At 37.3% G+C, this 19,943-nt stretch overlaps 1 protein-coding gene across 3 annotated transcripts in view; it reads left to right on the forward strand.

The window, feature by feature from the left end:
* The window catches only part of MCM9 (minichromosome maintenance 9 homologous recombination repair factor), an 82,804-nt gene that overhangs the window by 42,907 nt on the left and 19,954 nt on the right, over window positions 1–19,943 (forward strand). For all 3 annotated transcript variants that reach the window (XM_004264847.4, XM_033418590.2, XM_033418589.2), the window contains one exon: window positions 8,707–8,881. In XM_004264847.4, coding sequence (XP_004264895.2) covers window positions 8,707–8,881 — 175 coding nt within the window. The remainder of the gene's footprint in view (window positions 1–8,706; window positions 8,882–19,943) is intronic.

A 19,943-nucleotide genomic window follows, 5' to 3' on the forward strand; every position in this document is an offset into this window, starting at 1 on the left:
TCCATTCTCTGTAACAGTTTCACTGTTTTGTGTTCATTGCTACCCACCATTAGGTTACAAATTTGTTGAAGAGAAGCTGTGTTTGGCCCCTTATCCATAGCTGGACTATACCGTTAAACAACTTTTGGATGGACTATACTGTTAAACATCTTTTGGATCACTGTCAATACTAGTCAGCTTTCTGAAGCACCATAATCATGTTTCTTGTGGACAGTCTGCTGATGTCAATATCATGGTATTGTTTCTGACCAGAAGAATATGGATGGACATGCTTGATAATTATATTGTTTCTTTCTTTTTTTTTTTTTTTTTTTTTGCGGTACGCGGGCCTCTCACTGTTGTGGCCTCTTCCGTTGCGGAGCACAGGCTCCGGACGCGCAGGCTCAGCGGCCATGGCTCACGGGCCCAGCCGCTCCGCGGCATGTGGGATCTTCCCGGACCGGGGCACGAACCCGCGTTCCCTGCATCGGCAGGCGGACTCTCAACCACTGCGCCACCAGGAAAGCCCTATATTCTGTTTCTTGTATCTAGTTTTTAACCATGTGTTCTTAGTCCTCTTATAAATGAAGCTCCTTCTAAACTCGTTTCCTTTTGAAATCAGTCTCTACTTGTAGTCCACTGTCCTTCATGTTTTACATTCTGTCCTTTTCTCTTTCACCCTCCACCTCTCCTGTTTGTCAGAGGCTCTGTCCTTTCCCTAGTACCAGGAAGAATTCAGTGGTAAGTAGAGAGGGGACTCAAGTCTTTAAAACATCTCTAGGCTGGACCACTGCTTGCACAAAACCTCTGCTAAGCACAGCAGCTTTTTTGGTCGGTTACTATAGAGACAAATGACGTTAGATGGAGTCACGCTTGACGGAAGCTAGGCAAGTCAGCTTCCTGAGATTGGAGGCCTTATATGCAGGGTATTTTAGAAAAGGTAGAAAACTAGCAAGGATAGGAAGTGGAAAGGTTTCACAATGAACTGATAGCTAATTAATTGGTGGATCTTGTTGGTAGAATTTGTGCCCGTTAAGACCTTGAATCCAGCATGCAAAGAATCTATCTCTAAATACCCCCGGTATGATTACACAGTGATTTTTTTTTTAATAACAGATATATTGCTATCAACATTTGTATACAGATTTTTGTGGGGGACATATGTTTTCATTTTTCTGGGTATATGCTTAAGAGTGAAGTTGTTGGATCATATGGTAACAAGAAGCTACTAGACTGTTTTCCAGAGTGGCTGCACCATTTCACGTTCCCACCAACAGTGTATAAGCTTTCCAATTTCTCCACATCCTCACCAACACTTGTTACTGTGTCTTTCTGATTATACCTTTGGGTGCTGTGAGAAGTCGTTCTCACTGTGGTTTTGATTTACATTTCCCTGGTGGCTAAAGGTGTTGAGCATTTTCCATTTGCTTATCAGCCATTTGTATGTCTTCTGTAGAGAAATGTCTCTTCAGCTCCTTTAGCCATCTAAAAAATTGGGTTATTTGTCTTTTTTATGGTTAGATTGTGAGTTATTTATATATTCTAAATATATATAGAATATATAGTCTCTATTGATAAGAGACTTGTATTTACCAGGTTTGCAAAATTTTTCTCCTGTAGTGTAGCTTATCTTTTCATTTTCTTGGGGGTGTCTTTTGCATCACAAAAGCTTTTAATTTTGATGAAGTCCAATGTGTAATGGCATAACGATATAGACCAACAGGACAGAGTTGATTGTCCAGAAATAAACCCATACATTTATGGTCAGTTCATTTTTGATAAGGGTTCCAAGACAATTCATTAGGGAAAGAATCGTCTTTTCAAAAGTTACTGCTGGGAAATTGGACATCCACATGCAAAAATATAAATTTGGATCCCTCTTCACACCATATGCAAAAAATAATTCAAATTGGCTCAAAGACATCAACGTAAGGTGCTAAAAGTATAAAACTCTTAGAAGAAAACACAGGCATCAATCTTCTGGCCCTTGATTAGGCAGTATTTTTGAGAGATGATAAAAAGCACAAGCAAAAAAAGTCTGAATATGGAGTGTTTTTCATTTACGTCATTTTAAATTTCTTTCAACAACGTTCTGTACTTTTCACAGTATAAGTTTTATATACTTCTTTTGTTAAATTCATTCCTAAGTATTTTATTCTTTTTGATGCTTTGTAAATGGAATTACTTTCTTAATTATATTTTCGTATTCTTCATTGCAAGTATATAGAGATACAATGGATTTTTTAAAATTGATTTTGTATCCTTCAACCTTGATGAACTCATTTGTTAGTTGTAGTTTTTAGTGATTTCCTTAGGATTTTCTATATGTAAGATCGTGTCATCTGCAAACAGGGATAGTTTTCCTTCTCCCTTTCCCTTCTGGATGTCTGTTATTTCATTTTTTGCCTAATTGCCCTTCCTAGAACCTCCAGTACAGTGTTGAATAGGAGTAGTGAGAGTGAACATCCCTGTCTTGTTTCTGATCTTAACAGGGAAGCATTCAGTCTTACATCAAGAATGATGTTAGTTCTGGGTTTATCAGGTTGAAGAAGATGTCCTTTATCAGGTTGAAGAAGTTCTCTTCTGTTCCTGGTTTGAGTGTTTTTTTATGAAGGGTGGTTGAATTTTGTCAAGTGCTTTTCCTGCCTCTATTGAGATGATCATATGCCTTTTGTCCCTAATTCTATTAATATGAGGATATTATATTAATTGATTTCCAGATGTCATACCACCAATCTTGGATTCCTGAGATAAATCTCACTGGGTTATGGTTATATAGTCCTTTTTATATATTGCTGGATTTGGTTTGCTAGTATTTTGTTGAGGATTTTCGTATATGTAGTCATAAGAGATATTGGTCTTTACTTTGATTTTTGGTGTATGGGTAATACTGTTCTCATAGAGAATGAGTTAGGAAGTATTTCCTCCTTTTCTACTTCTAAAGATGAGTTTGTGAAGGATTCATATTTGATTCTTTTAATGTTTGGTAGAATTCACCAGTGAGGCCATCTGTGTATGGTTTTCTCTTTGTGGGTAGTTTTTAAATTACTAATTCAATCCCTACTCATTATAGGTCTGTTCAGATTTTCTTTTTTTTCTTGAGTCAGTTTTGGTAGTGTCTTTTTAGAGTTTTGTCAATTTCATCTACATTATCTAATTAGTTGATATACAGTTATTGTTGTGTCCCTTTGTAATACTTTTTATTTCTGTAAAGTCATTAATAATGTCCCATCTTTTTAATTCCTGATTTTAGTAATTTTATTCTTCTCTCTCTTTTTGGTTTGGTCAGTCTAGCTAAAATTTGTCAATTTTTGGATTCATTAATTTTCTCTATTGTTTTTATATCTCTGTTTCAGTAGTTTCTGTTATATATTATTTCCTTCCTTCCGCTTTCTTTGGGTTTAGTTTGCTCTGCTTTATTTCCAGTATCTTAAGGTGGCAGCATAGATTGTTGATTTGCGATCTATCTTCTTTTTTAATGTAGACGTTTATAGCTATAAGTTACTCTCTGAGCACTGCTTTAGCTGCATCCCATTAGTTGTGGTATGTTGTATCTTCATTTTCTTTCATCTTGGTGTTTTCTAATTTCACGTTGTTCAGCCACCTATTCACTGCATAAATACGTTTCTACACTATCTCTGATAACTGGACTTTCCACTTTTACTTAAAGGTTACTTTGACAAAAAGTTTATTCCTTTGCAAAGTAGCTCATTCCTTTTTAAACACCTCAAGGTTTCCAGTAGTTCCCTGTAAAATTCTGCACATTGGTCTCAGTAATTTCTTTTGAAGCCACCCCAAATTAGCCTAATTGCTCTTCCATAGGATAGTTCTCTAAATATGTAATAATTATTACTTTCTCTTCTCTAAATCTTTGTTTCAGGCTAATCATAGCCTATGCAGTAAACTATTTTTTAAGTGGCATTATTTCCATGTCCTTCATTATTTGTTTACTTTCTTTTTTATTAGTATTTCTTTTAAAATTTGATGTCTCAATGTAGATATTAATACTGTACATCAGGAGTCAGCAACTTTTTTCTGTGAAGGGCCAGATATAAATATTTTAGATTTTTGAGGGCCATTCAATGTCTGTCACAACTACTTGACTCTGCCGTTGTAGTGTGAAAACAGCCATAGACAATATGTAAATGATGAGCATGACTGTGTTCCAGAAAACGATTTTTACAAAAACAGGTGGTTGGGCCAGATTTGGCCCACAGATCATAGTTTGCTGACTCCTGCTCTGGATGTTATCTAACCAGTGCAGAACTTAGTGTGATTTTATCTTCACTTCTGAATGCTAGTCTTGCCTTAATGTATTTTTTAGATTGTATTGAAATATTCTGAGGGGAAGTTGGATATAATTCTCATTTATGCTCCTCTATAGGTAAGGTGGTTTTTTCCCCCGCTCTGGCTTTTTTCAAGACTTTTTTCTTTACCTTTGATTTTCTAAAGTTTAAATCATATGCATAGGTATGGTTTCTTTAGTGTTTTTCCTGCTTTATAGTCTCTGAGTTTTCTGGATCCATGGTTTGGTGTCTGACATTAATTTTGAGAATTTCTCATTATTGCTTCAAATACTGCTTCTGTTCCTTCTCTCTTTCTTCTTCTGGTATTCCCATTACATACACTGCACATATGTTACACCTTTTGTAGTTGTTCCATAGTTCTTGGATATTCTGTTCTGTTATTTTCCATGTTTTTCTCTTTACTTTTCAGTTTTGGAAATTTCTACTGAGTATCCTTATTCTCAGAGATTCTTTCCGTAGCCATGTCCCCTCTACAAGTGAGCCCATCAAAGGCATTCTTCATCTCTAGTGATTTTGATCTCTAGAATTTCTTTTTGATTTTTCTTAGACTTTTAATCTCTCTGTTTACAATGTCAGAGACAAATTGTTGATATTCAATGTGAGAACCTGGTAGAGCTGTTGGAGGTGAAACTCACAGAAGTGTGTGTACCCACCCCCTCCATGACTGGGTTCCTAAGGAATTTTTAATTCTCAGAGTTGTCCACAAGGAGGCTCCAGCAATTTGTCAGTTACAGTTCAGGGTTTCCTGTCCCAGTGCTGGTGCCCGTAGAGGATTCTGTTCTGGTAAGTTATAATTCTCTGTCTTTCCAATTTTGGGGCAGCAGTTTGCCCTGTGAGCTCATTTTTTTTGATGGATCTTAGAACAATTGTTGATTTTTCAGTTTGTTTAGGTTTTCACTTTTTAGGATGGATTAGCAACTTCTAAGCTCTTTAAGTGCTGCACCAGAAACCAGAGGAGCTCACATAGCTTTTTTCCTATGTTTTCTTCTATAAGTTTTACATTTTTCATTTAGGTCTTTAATTCATTATGAGTTAATTTTTGTATTAAATGTGAGGTATGGAGAAATAATGATTTTTTTCTGTTTGCATAAGGATATCCAATTATTACAGCACCATTTGTGGAACAGATTATCCTTCCTCCATCGAATTGCTTTTTCATTTTTATCAAAAATTACTTGACCATATATTTGTGGGCCTAATTTTGGACTCTTATTCTATTTCATTATTCTGTCTGTCTATATCTTTTCTCCAATACCACACAAAATTGATTACTTCAGCTTTGTAGTAAATCTGGAAATTGGGTCGTGTGAGACCTCCTAGTTTCTTTTTTGGTTTGATTCTTCTATTTCCTTTGCTTCTCCATTTAAATTTTAGAACCACCTTGTCAATTTCTATAACAAGAAAAATCCCACTAGGATTTTGTTTGGACTTGCATTGAATCTATAGAGCAGTTTGGGGAAACATCTTAAAAGTATTGAGTTTTCAGTTCATTCCATGAACATGGAGAATCTCTTGATTTGATTACATCATCTTTGATTTCCTTTATCAATGTTTTGTAGTTTTTGCACACAGATCTTGCACATCTTTTTTAAGATTTATAACCAAGTATTCATATTTGGGGGTAATATTATAAATATATTATTTTAAAATTGCAATTTCTAATTGTTTTTTCCTAATATATAGAAAGATAGTTGATTTTTGTATATTGACTTGCACCCTGCAACATTACTACACTTACTTATTAGTTTTAGTATTTTTTTTGTAGATTATCTGGAATTTTCTACGTAATCATTTTCTGCAAATATGAACAATTTTAATTTTTCCTTTTCAATCTGTACATTGTTTATTTCTTTTCCTTGTTTTATTTCGCTGGCTAGAACCTCCAGTATGATTTTGAATAAGTGATGAGAGCTGATCTCCATGCCATGTTCTGATCTTGGGGGTAAGCATTCAGTCTTTCATCATTAAGTATGTTAGCTGCAGGATTTTTGTAAATACCCTTTTTCAGATTGAAGAAGTTCCCTCTGTTCCCTAGCTTTCTGAGAGATTTATTCTTTTCTTTTTAATCGTGAATGATTGTTGAGTTTTATCAAGTGTTTTTTCTGTATCTGTTGAGATTTGCTTTTTCTTCCTTAGTTTGTTGATATGATGAATTACAGTGATTAATAGTTGAATGTTGAATTAGCCTTGCATTCTCAAGGTAAACTTCATTTAGTTATGATCTGTTATCATTTTATGTATTGTTTGATTTTTATTTTTTCAGGGTTTTTTGCATCTATATTAATGAGGGGTACTGGTGTGTAGTTTTAGTATATCTTTATCTGTTTTGGGTATCATGATAATGCTGACTTCATTAAATGAGTTAGGAAGTGTTCCTTGTTTCTCTATATTTTTGAAATCTTTGGTATAATCGGTATTATTTCTTCCATAAATGTTTGGTAGGTTTAACCATGAAGTCATCTCAGCCTGTAGGTTTCTGTTTTGCATCGTCTTTAACTATAGAATCAATTTTCAAAGTAGATGCAGGATTTTGCAAGTTATCTATTCCTTTTTAGGTAAACTTTGGCAGTTTATATATTTCGAAGAATTTGACCATTTCATCTAAGCTAGGACATAGAGTCATTCATTGTATTTCCTTAGGGCCTATAGTGATGTCCCCTCTTTCATTCCTGATATTTATAACTTGTGTCTCCTCCTTTTTTTTTTCCTTGATCAGTCTAGCCAGAGGTTTATCAATTTTTATCAACAGTAGTTATTATAATTACTCGTTGTGCTCCTTTCAAAGAGCTTTATTTATATTCTATTTGAAAATCTAAGAATCTGTTAAGTATTTTCTATTGTTATCCTTTTTTTATAGATAAATAAACTGAGGCCTGGATATACGGGCATACCTCAGAGATACTGCAGGTTCAGTTACAGACCACTGCAGTAAAGCAAGTCATGAATTTTTTGGTTTCCCAATGATATAAAAGTTATGTTTACACTATGCTGTAGTCCATTAGGTCTGCAATAGCATTGTATCTAAAAAATAGTACATACCTTAATTAAAAAATAGTTTATTGCTAAAAAATGCAAACTATCATCTGAGCCTTCAGTAAGTCATAATCTTTTTGCTGTTGGAGGGTCTTGTCTCGATGCTGATGCTGCTGACTGATGAGGGTGGTGGTTGCTGAAGGTTGGGGTGGCCATGGCAGTTTCTTAAAATAAGACACCAGGGAAGTTTGCCACATCAGTGGCTCTTCCTCTCAGGATTTCTCTGTAGCGTGCGACAATATTTGGTAGCATTTTGCCCACAGTAGAACTTCTTTCAAAATTGGAGTCAATTCTCTCAAATCCTGTGGCTGCTTTATCAGCTAAGTTTCTGTAATATTCTAAATCCTTTGCTATCATTTCAATAATCTGCATAGCATCTTCAGTAGCAGTAGATTCCATCTCGAGAAACCACTTTCTTTGCCCATTCATAAGAAGCAACTCCTCAAAAAGTTTTATCGTGAGATTGTAGCAATTCAGTCACATCCTCAGGCTCCACCTCTAATTCTAGTTCTCTGACTATTCCCACCACACCTTCAGTTACAGTAGTAACAGGAAAGATCACCGATCACAGATCACCACAAGAAATGCAATAATCATGAAGAAGTTTGACGTATTGCGAGAATTACCAAAATGTGACACAGAGACATGAAGTAAGCAAATGCTGTTGGAAAAATGGCACCAGTAGACTTGCTGTACTCAGGGTTACCACACACCTTCAATTTGTAAAAAGCACAGTATCTGTGAAGTGCAGTGAAGCACAGCTCCATAAAACAAGGTATGCCTGTATTAGGAAACTTGTCTATAATATGACAGCCAGAATGACAGATCCAAGGTTCAAATCCAAGTCTAGGTAGCTCCAGAGCCTTTGCTTTTGACCAGCTCTGCTTTATTGACTGGTATAAAGGATGACTCAAAATCCGATAATACTTATGAAGGGAATCCTCTCCTTCACACTGTGACTGGCAGCAAACGTTTCATTTTCATCACTGGATTGTAGTACCTACTGTTCTCGGTCTTTGGACTCTTCTCTGTAAACAGCATATAGTTCAGCACTTATTGTCATAAGATCTCTGGAGATCTGTTTGCTCCATCTAAAAGTTTAGACTGCCCAGTGAGCGTACCTACCAAGGAGAGACAGAAAATTTGGGGACTTCTGTCTGCCACAAAATACTCAATAACACATATTAGATTTTCAGAACATAGAATCTCCCGAGATCTTCCAGTGAATGGATACCTGAAGTAGCTGTCCTGATGCCATCTGTTGTTGGTAGAAATTAAAGCCTTGACTCTATCCCCTTCCCTTTAAAATATAGGAATTTATTTACCTTCTTAGTTATAAGATATGCTTTCGAAAATAAAAACTAACATAGCTTGCTTGTTTCCTTAGGTCTGACGGTAACTGCTGTAAAAGACTCAGGAGAATGGAATTTGGAGGCTGGGGCGTTAGTCCTTGCAGATGCAGGCCTTTGCTGTATTGATGAGTTTAATAGCCTCAAAGAGCATGACAGAACCAGTATCCACGAAGCAATGGAGCAACAAACCATAAGTGTTGCTAAGGCTGGGTAAGAATTTATTTTCTTTAAAATGTATGGGAATAGTGAGATTAGTTAATATATGACTATGGGAAAATGTGAACCATATTGAACTGCAAGGTATGTTTGGTCCTCTAAGAGATTATCAACTGTCACCGTTCACACATTACTCTTCCCGTGGAGATACGTGAAGAAGTAAATTGAGGTGTTGAGAAAAAGTAAGGTAAGGCTAAAGTATAAATGTAAGTTGACTTAATTCTTGCAGGGAACTTATGAAGAGCTTTCAATGCAGCATTCAACTCATCCTCTCATTTAGTAATTGTGTGTCTACTCTGGGCATAGTACTATGTTAGGAATTTTGAAAGATTCGAAAAGAAAAAAAATGTAATTTCTGCTTTTGATGGCATTCTCCTTATATATCCTAATGGAAGGTTTATCACTGCATATAGAAACCTAAATAATATATATTAGCATAAGATGAAGTACCTACTGTGACTCAAGGAGACTCAGAGGTTCAGGTATGTGAGTCTCTGGCTGCACATGACCAATGAGGAGCAAACTCTGCCCCACACCGCCACACGAAGCACAGGGTAATGACAGCTCAGCATAGAGAGAATTTGAAGTCTGTGCTGCACTAAGGGTAAAGATCACAACAGTAGTGCCAATCCCCAGACTAACTGTGATGGTCTTGCACTCTACCTGAAGTGGTATGGTATTATTTGAAGGTAGACTGTAACCAATTAAAGATATAAATGCTAGAACAACCACTAGAAAATAAGAGACAAAACTAAAACTAATATGTAAGTTGTGGAGGTAAAATGCTATTGTAAATAATCCAAAAGAAGGCAGGAAGAGAAGAAAAAGGGAACAAAGAATAGATGAGACAAAGAGAATATAATTAGCAAGATGATAGATTTATTTATTTATGTATTTATTTATTTGGACTACATCAACATTTAAAACTTCGGAGCATCAAAGGATGCAATGGAGTGAAAAATTAACATGTGGAATCAGAGAAAATATTTGCAAATAATGTATCTGAAAAGGAGTTAATAGCTAGAATATATAAAGAACTCCTACAGCTCAGCAACACAAAATAATCAAGTTAAAAACTGGGCAAAGAACTTGAATACACATTCATCCAAAGATGATACACAAATGGCCAGCAAGCACATGAAAAGATGCTCAGCATCACTAATCACTAGGAAAATGCAAATCAAACACGATATCACCACACAAATGTTAGGAGGCTACCATAAACAAACAAACAAACAAAAAGGAAAGAACAAGTGTTTGTGAGGGTGGGGAGCAATTGGAGCACCCGGAATCCTTGTGGATTATTGGAAATATAAAATATAAAATGATGCAGCCACTATGGAAAACAGTTTTGCAGTTCAGTTTCAGTTTTGCAAGATGAAGTGCTGGAGACTGGTCACACAGCCATTTAAACACATTTAACACTATTGCATGTACACTTAGAAATGGTTGAGATGGTGAATTTTATGATATGCATTTTTACCATAATAAAAAATAATCTACAAATTTGAAAAAATATAACCCATTCACATTGTTGTACAACCATTTATGTACTTTTCAAAAGAGTTTTCTAGCCAATAGGAAAGTGAGGGTGAGAAGATACTTATGACTCTCCAAACTTACTTCATTTGTATATGAAGGTGTTCACAGGGACTCCTTGTGTTTATGAACTCAGTTGATTCTCCAAAATAGTTTCAGAATTATTACCCCAACACCATTGCCAATAACAACCACCACAAAGAAACTAAGTAATATTTAAGCCTTCTTTGCAGTTCTTTTTGGGTTTAGAGTATATTCCACTAAGGTTATATATGGTCAGAGTGCATGTTCAAAAGTTATTTGAATTAATTCTTTTCTTTGTATGGTCATATTACTGATTTGGTATACAGTTAGGAAACAGGTCTTTAAACCTATGTTTGTGTACACTTTTAGAGTTTGCCTTTTGATTAATTTTGTTTTCTGAATTTGTAAAACATATTTCAAAAGTCAAAACTATTATACCAAAGAAGTTACACTCATATCCCTTCACCTTCCATTCTGTTTTCTCCTATCCCTTTCATAAACCTTGGTTTCTGATTTATCCTTCCTATATTCCTTGTTTTAGCAAAAATAGTCAAAAACACACGTGTGGGTATTTGCGCACACTCGCATGCGCACCTCCCCTCTTTCTTATGCAAAAGATAGCATAATATATATGCTCTTTGTCACTGTTTTAATGGTATCCTGTAATTATTATGTGTAGTGTTCTCATTATCATTTTTTATATGTTTTTTATAAATTCTGCAGTTTTGGTTTGTACATTCCCTTTCTCTCAAGGTTTTTTTTTTTTTTTTTTTTTTTTTTTTGCGGTACGTGGGCCTCTCACTATTGTGGCCTCTCCCGTTGCGGAGCACAGGCTCCGGACGCGCAGGCTCAGAGGCCATGGCTCATGGGCCCAGCCGCTCCGCGGCATATGGGATCTTCCCAGACCGGGGCACGAACCCGTGTTCCCTGCATTGGCAGGCAGACTCTCAACCACTGTGCCACCAGGGAAGTCCCTCAAGGTTTGTTTTAAAGAGTTTTTTAACCTCCAGGTAGAAGGACCTTTTGAAAATTATTTGTTTTTCAATGGTGCTATTCATTTCTGGTTTTATTGCATTGTGGTCAGAGAATGTTGTTTGTATTATTTCTACTTTAAGGAGCTTCATGAGTGTTTTTTCTTTGTGGCCTCATGTTAGAACAATTTCATGACTGGCCCATCTTTGCTTGAGAAGTTATATTCTTTATAATCAAGATGTGATACACACACACACAGATACACACACACACACACCTATAAACTATACCTTATAAGGTCTTCTGTATCTTTATTTACCTTTTGTCTGTTTGATGTGTCTTAGGCTGAAAGTGGTTTGTTAAAGTATTATTACTGTGTGTCTGTTGTTTTCTCTTTGCATGTCTCACATCAGAAACTTTGCATAAAGTTTCTGCTTTATCAAGGTAGTTGCTGTGGCTTTAGCATTTGCAGTTTGTGTTAATGCTGTGTGGCCTGAATTTTACCTTGCCTGGTATCAAGATCACAACTCCTGATTTCATATTATTTACATTTGCCTAATATATCTGCCTCTTCCTTTATGTTCAGCCTTTTGATTGCAATTTGTTCTCTTGTATACAGCATAAAGTTGGTTTTATTTTACTTTGCTTTGTCTTACAAGTAACCTGAAAATCTTTTTCTTTTAATGTGAGTTAAGCACATTTACATTTATTGGTATTACCAATATGCTTGGTGTCAAGTGTTTCATTTTTTAAAAAACTTTGTTTCTTTTTCTATTTTTTTGGCATTTAGGAAGGTTTGCATTCTTGTTATACATTAGGGGTTGGCAAATTTTTTGTATAAAGGTCCAGATAGTAAATATTTTAGGGTTTTGTGGGCTATATAGTCTCTGTTGCAACTACTCACCTCTGCTAATGTAGGCAATATGACTGCATCAATATGTCTATGATGTGGACAGAATAAAGAAGCCATAGACAATATGTAAAACAATAGGTGTAGCTGTTTTACAGTGAAGCTTTACTTAAAAAATAGGTAGTGAGCTGGATTTGATCTGCTGGCTGTAGTTTGACGACGCCTGTTCTAGGGCTTACCTATAAATACCTTTTATAATGCCTGCAGCCCCCTTTATCTTCCCTTGGGAGCTTTAAATAATATCCTTTGACTGTACTTCATTACCCATTTGGTAACCAATGAGCATATGCTACTTTCCCTTTTCTCCCTTCTCTTTACTATTAAAAAATTGTTATATTATTTATACTTTGTCAGGACAAATAACACTTATATGTATATACTGTTCTACTTTTATACCTTCCTTTGTTTTGGTCTTAGACCTAAAATTAAATATATTCAGGGCTCACCATCAATCCTTTTGCCAGAGTATCACTGTCATCTCTTGGTTGAATGAAGGTCTCCTCTAACAGATTCCTTGGGAGGGGTTCCTGAGTACTGTACTGAGTTTGTGCAGGTTTAAAGCTGTTAATATTTTTCATAGCTTTGATACTTGAAGAACAGCATGACTGTATATAAAGACCTAGCCTTATACTTTCTTTCCTGTCATCTTGCTTTGCATGTTGCTGTTGACAAATCTAATGCCATCCTGATATCCTTTGCTTTGTAGGTGATTTGATTTTCTTGCCTGAAGGCCCAGAAGGATTTTTCTCTTTGTGGTTTAAGTGTAATACTTTTACTAGGCTATATCTTAGTTGATTATCCTTGGTCATTTTTTCTAGATGTTAGTGAGCTCTTTGAAATGTATCAATAGAAGACTTCATTTCTCTCTGGAAATGTTTCTTGAATTATAGTTTCACATATTCTGTTCTTTGTTTTGTTTTTATTTTTCAGAAATTCCAATTACGTGTATGTTAGGTCTTCTTTGCCTAGATTCTATAGCAACCAATTTTTTTCTGAGACTTTTTAGCTGTTTTGTTTTTATTATCTTGGCATTTTTATTCCTCCCCTTAGCACCCTTTATTATATTTTCATTCCTGTCTATCCTCTCTTTGGATGCCCAGATTTAAATGTTCATTTCTGAAATTATTTTGTCTCCCTCCCTTCCCCCATTTTCTTCCCTGAGTCATCTCTGGATGTTCATCTTCCTCTTTTTTATATGTTTCTGTTCTGAGTTTTTGAATTCTGATTTGGAATGGTTCTTCATACGTACAAATGTTTGTTTAAGAATATTTAATTTAAGTGAGTGTATTAAATACAGATTGCTTCTGCTTTGTGGGCTTTTTTAGGGGGAGGTGGGGTGGGGGTTTTACCAACTAAGGTATTTTGATTCTTGTGGTAGTTTTGTACTAATAATGCATATTATTTCCATTCATTCTGAAATGTCTTATCTTTTCCTGAATCAGTAGTAGTTATTCTGTTAAGTTGGTGGTCAGAGGTTTGGATGGTGTACTAGTTTTTAGTTCAGGGTAATCTCAGCTCAGTGCATTTTACTTAATAGAGTTTTTTCCTAAGGTTTAAGGGGGGCAGGTGATGTGTTCTGATTTTGTGTTTCTCATTTGTGCTGTAGGATCTTTAATATACTGCTTGCCTCCTTCTCCTGATTGCCAACACTCCAAGGGACCCTTGCCCCTTGTAAGTCATCTCCATCCACTCCAGGACCCTTCCCAAGCCTGCCACCTCTGGTCCCAGGAACTTTCACGTTCCTCTTTCTATTGCCCAGTAGTCACTGCTTTGATGAGGTCTCAAGGCTGTTCTCAATATTTCCCCGCTCCTTGTGGGATTCCCTCCTTGTAAGGGTGGTTTTATCTGTGTTCCTCCATCATGAGGAACCCATTGCCCTCTCCTCCTTTTCACTCAGTCTCCACCCATCTTCCTGTTCCAACATGGGCTCTAGATTAGCTTTGCTGGTTTCTAATGTCTGTTTACATGGAAATTGAAGTTTGTAGTATTCTGTCTCTCTCTTAGCTAGCTTTCAGTTTTGTTTTACAGCTTTATTTGCTCTTCTTGTTTATCCCTAAGGTCTCTGGAGCATGTGTTGAGAGATTTGGATATAAGCAGCTGCCATTATCCTATGGAAGCCTGGAAGTCAACATTTTGTCTTTTAAGCTATTCTTTCTTGTTGTTTAAATAACACCAACTTTTTGCTGTATATTTTTAAAACATTGCCTGTGTTTTCCTTGAACCATTTCCAGAAAAAGTAATTAGATTGTTATCTGCAATCATTTTGAAGGGCTCAAATATAGATATGGAATTAGACTTGTTCCATATTCTTTAGAATCAATGGATTGAAGGTTCAGGGAAGCATATTTAGAATCAGTACAAGCAAGACTTCTCAGTGGCTAGAGCTGCCTAGAGATAAGTAGGCTGCCTATAGGGTTTAGAGGTCTTCAAGTTCATCTAGAAAAAAGTTATATAAGGAATTCAAGCATCTAATGAGTAAATGGATAACCTTTAAGGTGCCACCTATGAGATGCTGCAAATTATGGGCTGGCCCACAGACTCAGCCATGATGAACGAATTCAGCTGCTGGCTGGTTTATTGCAGAATATGTACAATACGGTTTCACATTATATCATGAAATATGGAACATGATCTGTGCTAGACATGGAACAAGTTCAGGAAACTGCATCAAGAGCTCTACCTTTTTAAAATGACCACAAGAATGTATTGGGTATTGAAAGAATTATCATAATGATGAAGAGCAAGAGTCCCCGAGCTAGTCTGGCTGGGTTGAGGTTCCATCTCCACTTCCTGCTAGCCAGGCATATCACCCGACTCCTCTGTGCCTTGGTTTCCTCATGGTACGATGGTGAGAATTGTTCTATCTGTTTCATACGGCTGTTGTGAAAATTAAGTGAGTTAATCCAGTGAAGTGCTTAGGATAGAACCTGGCACATAATAAGTGCCTTTTAAGTGTTAACTATTATAGGTCTCTAATTCCTTTCAGAAACTCGTGGGGCCCAAATGCATGTTCTAATTCAGATTTTTTGTTTCAATTTTAAGAAAGCACTACAATGCATGTGTCATATATTATGAAACCCACTAGCAGTGTCTGAGACAGCACTCTGTATTCAAATGCCTTAATTATTTAATTATTTTGTGAAACTTATAAAACTTCACACTAAATGGGATAAAGACTCACATCAATTTAGGTCAGAGTTTGCTGCCAGATTACCTATGAAAACCTTGCCTTTTTTAAGAGCTTTTTGGATTTTGAAATTGTTATAAGTGAATATGGGCCATTGTCACCATCATCATCAGGTCCCTGCATTTGTCTAGGATCCTTGAGCTGTCAGCAACATGGTTCTGCTCCAGGATGAAATAGTGAACCTACAAGGTGGATGATAACTGTAAAGGTTTTTTAAAGTTATAATGAGACTAGCTCAACTTACCTGAAGTAGACCTTAAGCCAGGCCTGCTAGGGTATGTGGGAGAGTAAAAGCTGCCTTTGGGTGTGACTAGAACATAACTTGGGGGATGGGAGTTTGTAGATATAAAATAGCAGCTATATTATCTCATTGCCACCTTAGCATCAGAAGTATATTCATTTTCAGACCTGCTCTCCCATTGTTGTGACTCAGATATTTTCTCTGTCTTTGATTTATCTGTGTGTTTGTCTTTTAGGCTTGTTCACCTCTCTTTAGTAGCTCAGCTCTCCCTCTTGTGTCCATTTCAGATACCCTCAAGAGAGGCCCAGTTAGATATTGTCATCTAGATTTATGCAAGAGCAGCCCAGAGACCTCTGGCCAGTTTATGGGCTGACTGCTCTTGGGTCAGGTTCCAATATCAGGCCCAGCCAGTCGTCCATGTAAGGCAGTTTACGTACAAGGGATTGTGGAGTTATGTGCTTGGTGGGCATTCCAGTGGTTGGCCTGTCCAGGACTATAATGAGGACAAAGGATCACTTAAGAAATATACCAAAGAACAAGTCATATGTCAGTTGTAAGTATTAGTAGATTTGTGGGTGCTGGAAACAGTTTGTTTACACAGAGTACCCTGGTGAATCAATCTAAATAGGAGGTAGCTCTTCATGAGAAAAGTCTCGAGCTCAGTGGATTTCAAAGAGATGGACAAAAAGGATGGCAGGGTTTTAAAAGACAGTACTTAGTCACATGTACCTAGTGAGTTGTAAACTCTTGGTCAAGCTGTGTAGTTTGTAGAAGTTCTTACAGTTTCTCCCCAGATCATAGCTCCCACCAATTATGCAATTATGTGATCTTCATTCCTCCATTCGAGTTGTCCTTTTACATTTGGGTTCTTTTTTAACTTCTATTTTGACGTCACTGTAATAGCTGTAATACCACTTACAGAAAAGTGCAAGAATATGGTACATGTTGGTTTTGCTCTTGGGCTGGCAGTTAAGTGTGCCCTCAGTTACCACTGTCCATCTGTCATCTCCTTGGTGGTGGGAACCAAAGAAAACACTCTTCAGGTTCCACTTAGCTCATGTGTTCATTTTTCATAGCACTTACTCTGGGCCACTCTACAATTTAAGAAAAAGTTGGACCTGCTTCAAGCAGTTGCTCATCTAATTTTGTGGCCAACAGTGTTCAGAATCTTAAGTTCACTCTCCCTAGTTAGAAGCCTGTTAATCTTCCTGATGGAAAGTATACAGTTAATTGCTAAATGCAGAACTCTTTCAGAAAATGTCTCTAGTTACATAAAGCATGTCAGGTTGTTCATTAGTAAGCAGGTAAGAAGGGTTAAGTATGAAAAGGGAATAATACTTAATCATGTATTCAACTAAAATAAAATAAGGATACTCTGAATTTTCCTCTTGAAACACCTTACCTACTCCTCACTCCCCAGTTCAGACTTTTCTTCCTTTGGCTTTTGTCCCCTAGAATAGGAGTCCTTCAATGAGCCGTCATCATCCAGATGTTCTGGGCCCATTCTCTAGGACCATGTCAGGATTGTCTTTGAGACGTTTGATACCTTGCAGCATCATTTTTAGGAACTCTTTGATACGTATGCTTTTGTTTTCTCTCTCTCTCTCATGTCTCAAGTGACTAAAGTCTGATTGACTTGTGAAGGAATTTTTGTTTGATTTATAATCTCCCTTAAGGGTATCAATGTGAACTGCTGGATCAGAATGGCTGGCCACCAAGGCTGCAGGGAATCTTGCAGAGAGGTGTGTGTGTGTGTGTGTGTGTGTGTGTGTGTGTGTGTGTGAGACTTTATATACATTACATAGAAGTAGAGAATTCTTTTAAAAAATAAGACCCACACACTTAATTGTTCCATGTAACTGTGCCAGTTCCACAAACTGTTTTTTAAGTTGAGGTTAAAGTTTATCCATGTGGTGAGCGTATACCTGTGAGGGCATATCATAAGCCATATACCCACCATTCAAATGCACAAGGGGCTGGGAGAGAATCAGTCAATATGATTTCTGTGGTGTAAAAGCTTGTTATGGGCAGTCAGAATAGAAAAAAATGCTAAAACACTCAGGATGTCTACTACAGATGTCTACGGTCTACTAAAATGTAACTTACAGTGTTAGTACCAAAATATAGGTCTTATTGAATCCATATTTGTTTGAAAAGACCAGTAGTTTTATTGTTCTCTGCTTATGTTACTTAAATCTGAAAACATTTTTAAAGTTTGGGAGTTTAAAACTTTACATTTGTCCTGGCTGCTTAATGAAAGAGAAGAAGAAACCAAGAAGGAAAGGATGCAGTGTAAGCTTAAAAGGGGGTATCAGTGTTTGAAAGTACCTGTTTAAGCTGTGCAAATCAGTCCCTGCAACTGGCAAATGGCAGCACAGTGCCACTGTGTGAAGTCATTTGAGAGAGCTTTACGTGGTGATGATCTTTAAGGCTGTAGAATGCTAAACTAAACAATGATTTGGGAAAGATAATGTTTCATGTATTTTCCAGGTTGTTTTCAATCCTAATAGGATAGCTTCTCATCAAAGGCAGGGTATCAGATTCTTAAATAATAGAGGATACCCTCACTATTTGCTGAGGACACATTTTAGGAGAAAATCTGACATTGCAATTATATATTTGCTGCTACCCAATTACACTCATATGCCTAGGTGGAAGTACGGTCTAAAATTTAAAAACAGCAAGATGGCAGATTCTTGTTTTGCTCAGTAAACATGTCTTGAACACTCAGCAACATCATGGTCTCTGCTAGCTACTGACACCACAAAGGTGAAAAGACAAGGCCTTTGTTCTCAAGATGCTGACAACCTTGTAGCGAGACAGACAAGTAAACATTTATTGTACACCTCGATTCCAGTAGCCATGGAAGAGCCACAGCACCAGTCCCCACTGGGCTGATCTTCAGTTTTCTAGCCCACACCAGGCCTACCAGTCAGAATCTCGGAGGTGGGACCTGGGAATGTGTATTGTTAAAACCCACCTGGGTTCTCATCGACAAGCCAGGCTTGGGAACCATGGCTCCAGGGTAAGATGCCTCCACCCCTGGCACCCAGCTTGCCTCCTCCTTCCAGGATCTTGAGAAGCTGCTTCTCTGGTAGCATCCTTCACAGACTAGCCGCAGGTTAAGGGGGGAAACAGGGAGAGGAGGGAACAGATTGAGAAGTGTTCCTTAGAGGCATCCAAGCATGCCACCAAGATGTGAAAATCTAAGTGCAAATCAGGTACTCGGAGAGTGTCCTGTTCTTTCTAGACGATACGTACGAGTAGTACTTTCACCCCTTTCCTCTTTCCTATTCCCATTGCCTGTGCATCTCTTGTTACCACTCATTGGGTCAATCTAGATGCGAAAGGTAACTTGTCAACTTTATCGACCTTGTTAGAAAGCAGGGGAGGGTGTGTGTACCTCAGCGTTTAAGATTGCCAAAAAGAATGTAATGGATTGTGAGAATATCATTATTATGTTTTTGCTTTGTATAGTTTTGTGGGTGTTTTCATCCCATTTTTGGGGGTGCTAAACATTTTTATTTTTAAATCGAGGGCCTATTAATCTAGAAAAGTTGGATAATCCGGAAACTGATATGTGAATGCTGCATCCAGGCTGTTTTCTGGCCTGATTCTTTAGGTTAGGAGGAGATCACTTAAACACTGGGATGGTTATCGTCATAGCCAGCGGATCTGGAGCTCAGTAGAGAGATGTGCTGTATATTAGTCAGGTCAGGCTACGCTAACCACTATAGCAAACCGTGGCTTAACACAACCTAAGAATTAATCCTCAACTACTGAGGGATCGTCAGTCAGTAATCTTTGCTTTCCCATCCCTGGGTGGCACAATTCTAATGTATGTTCCTCGAGGTTCCCTGGCAGGACTGAGCCCCAATTTCCTGCCATAGTAACTTGCTCATCATTGTCCTCTTTATTGGCTTTTCTCTTTTTCTGGTCTGACTCTCCCCACTCCTAGGGTTGCCTCCCAAATAAACTCCCTGTTCCTAAATCCTTATCTCAGAAGTCAGCTTTTGAGGGAACCCAGCAATGCACGGTCGAGCTGAGAAAGACAAGTATGTTCCCACCCTACGCAGTATATACCATGGTGGACCAGACTGGTTGATCACAGTAACAGCCTCTACTTAGAAAGGGGGAAAACGGAAAATACATGGCAGGCACTGGACTGTAGAAATTCTGGGGT

Source organism: Orcinus orca, chromosome 12 (assembly GCF_937001465.1).
Source record: "Orcinus orca chromosome 12, mOrcOrc1.1, whole genome shotgun sequence".
In the NCBI taxonomy this organism is placed as follows: domain Eukaryota; kingdom Metazoa; phylum Chordata; class Mammalia; order Artiodactyla; family Delphinidae; genus Orcinus; species Orcinus orca.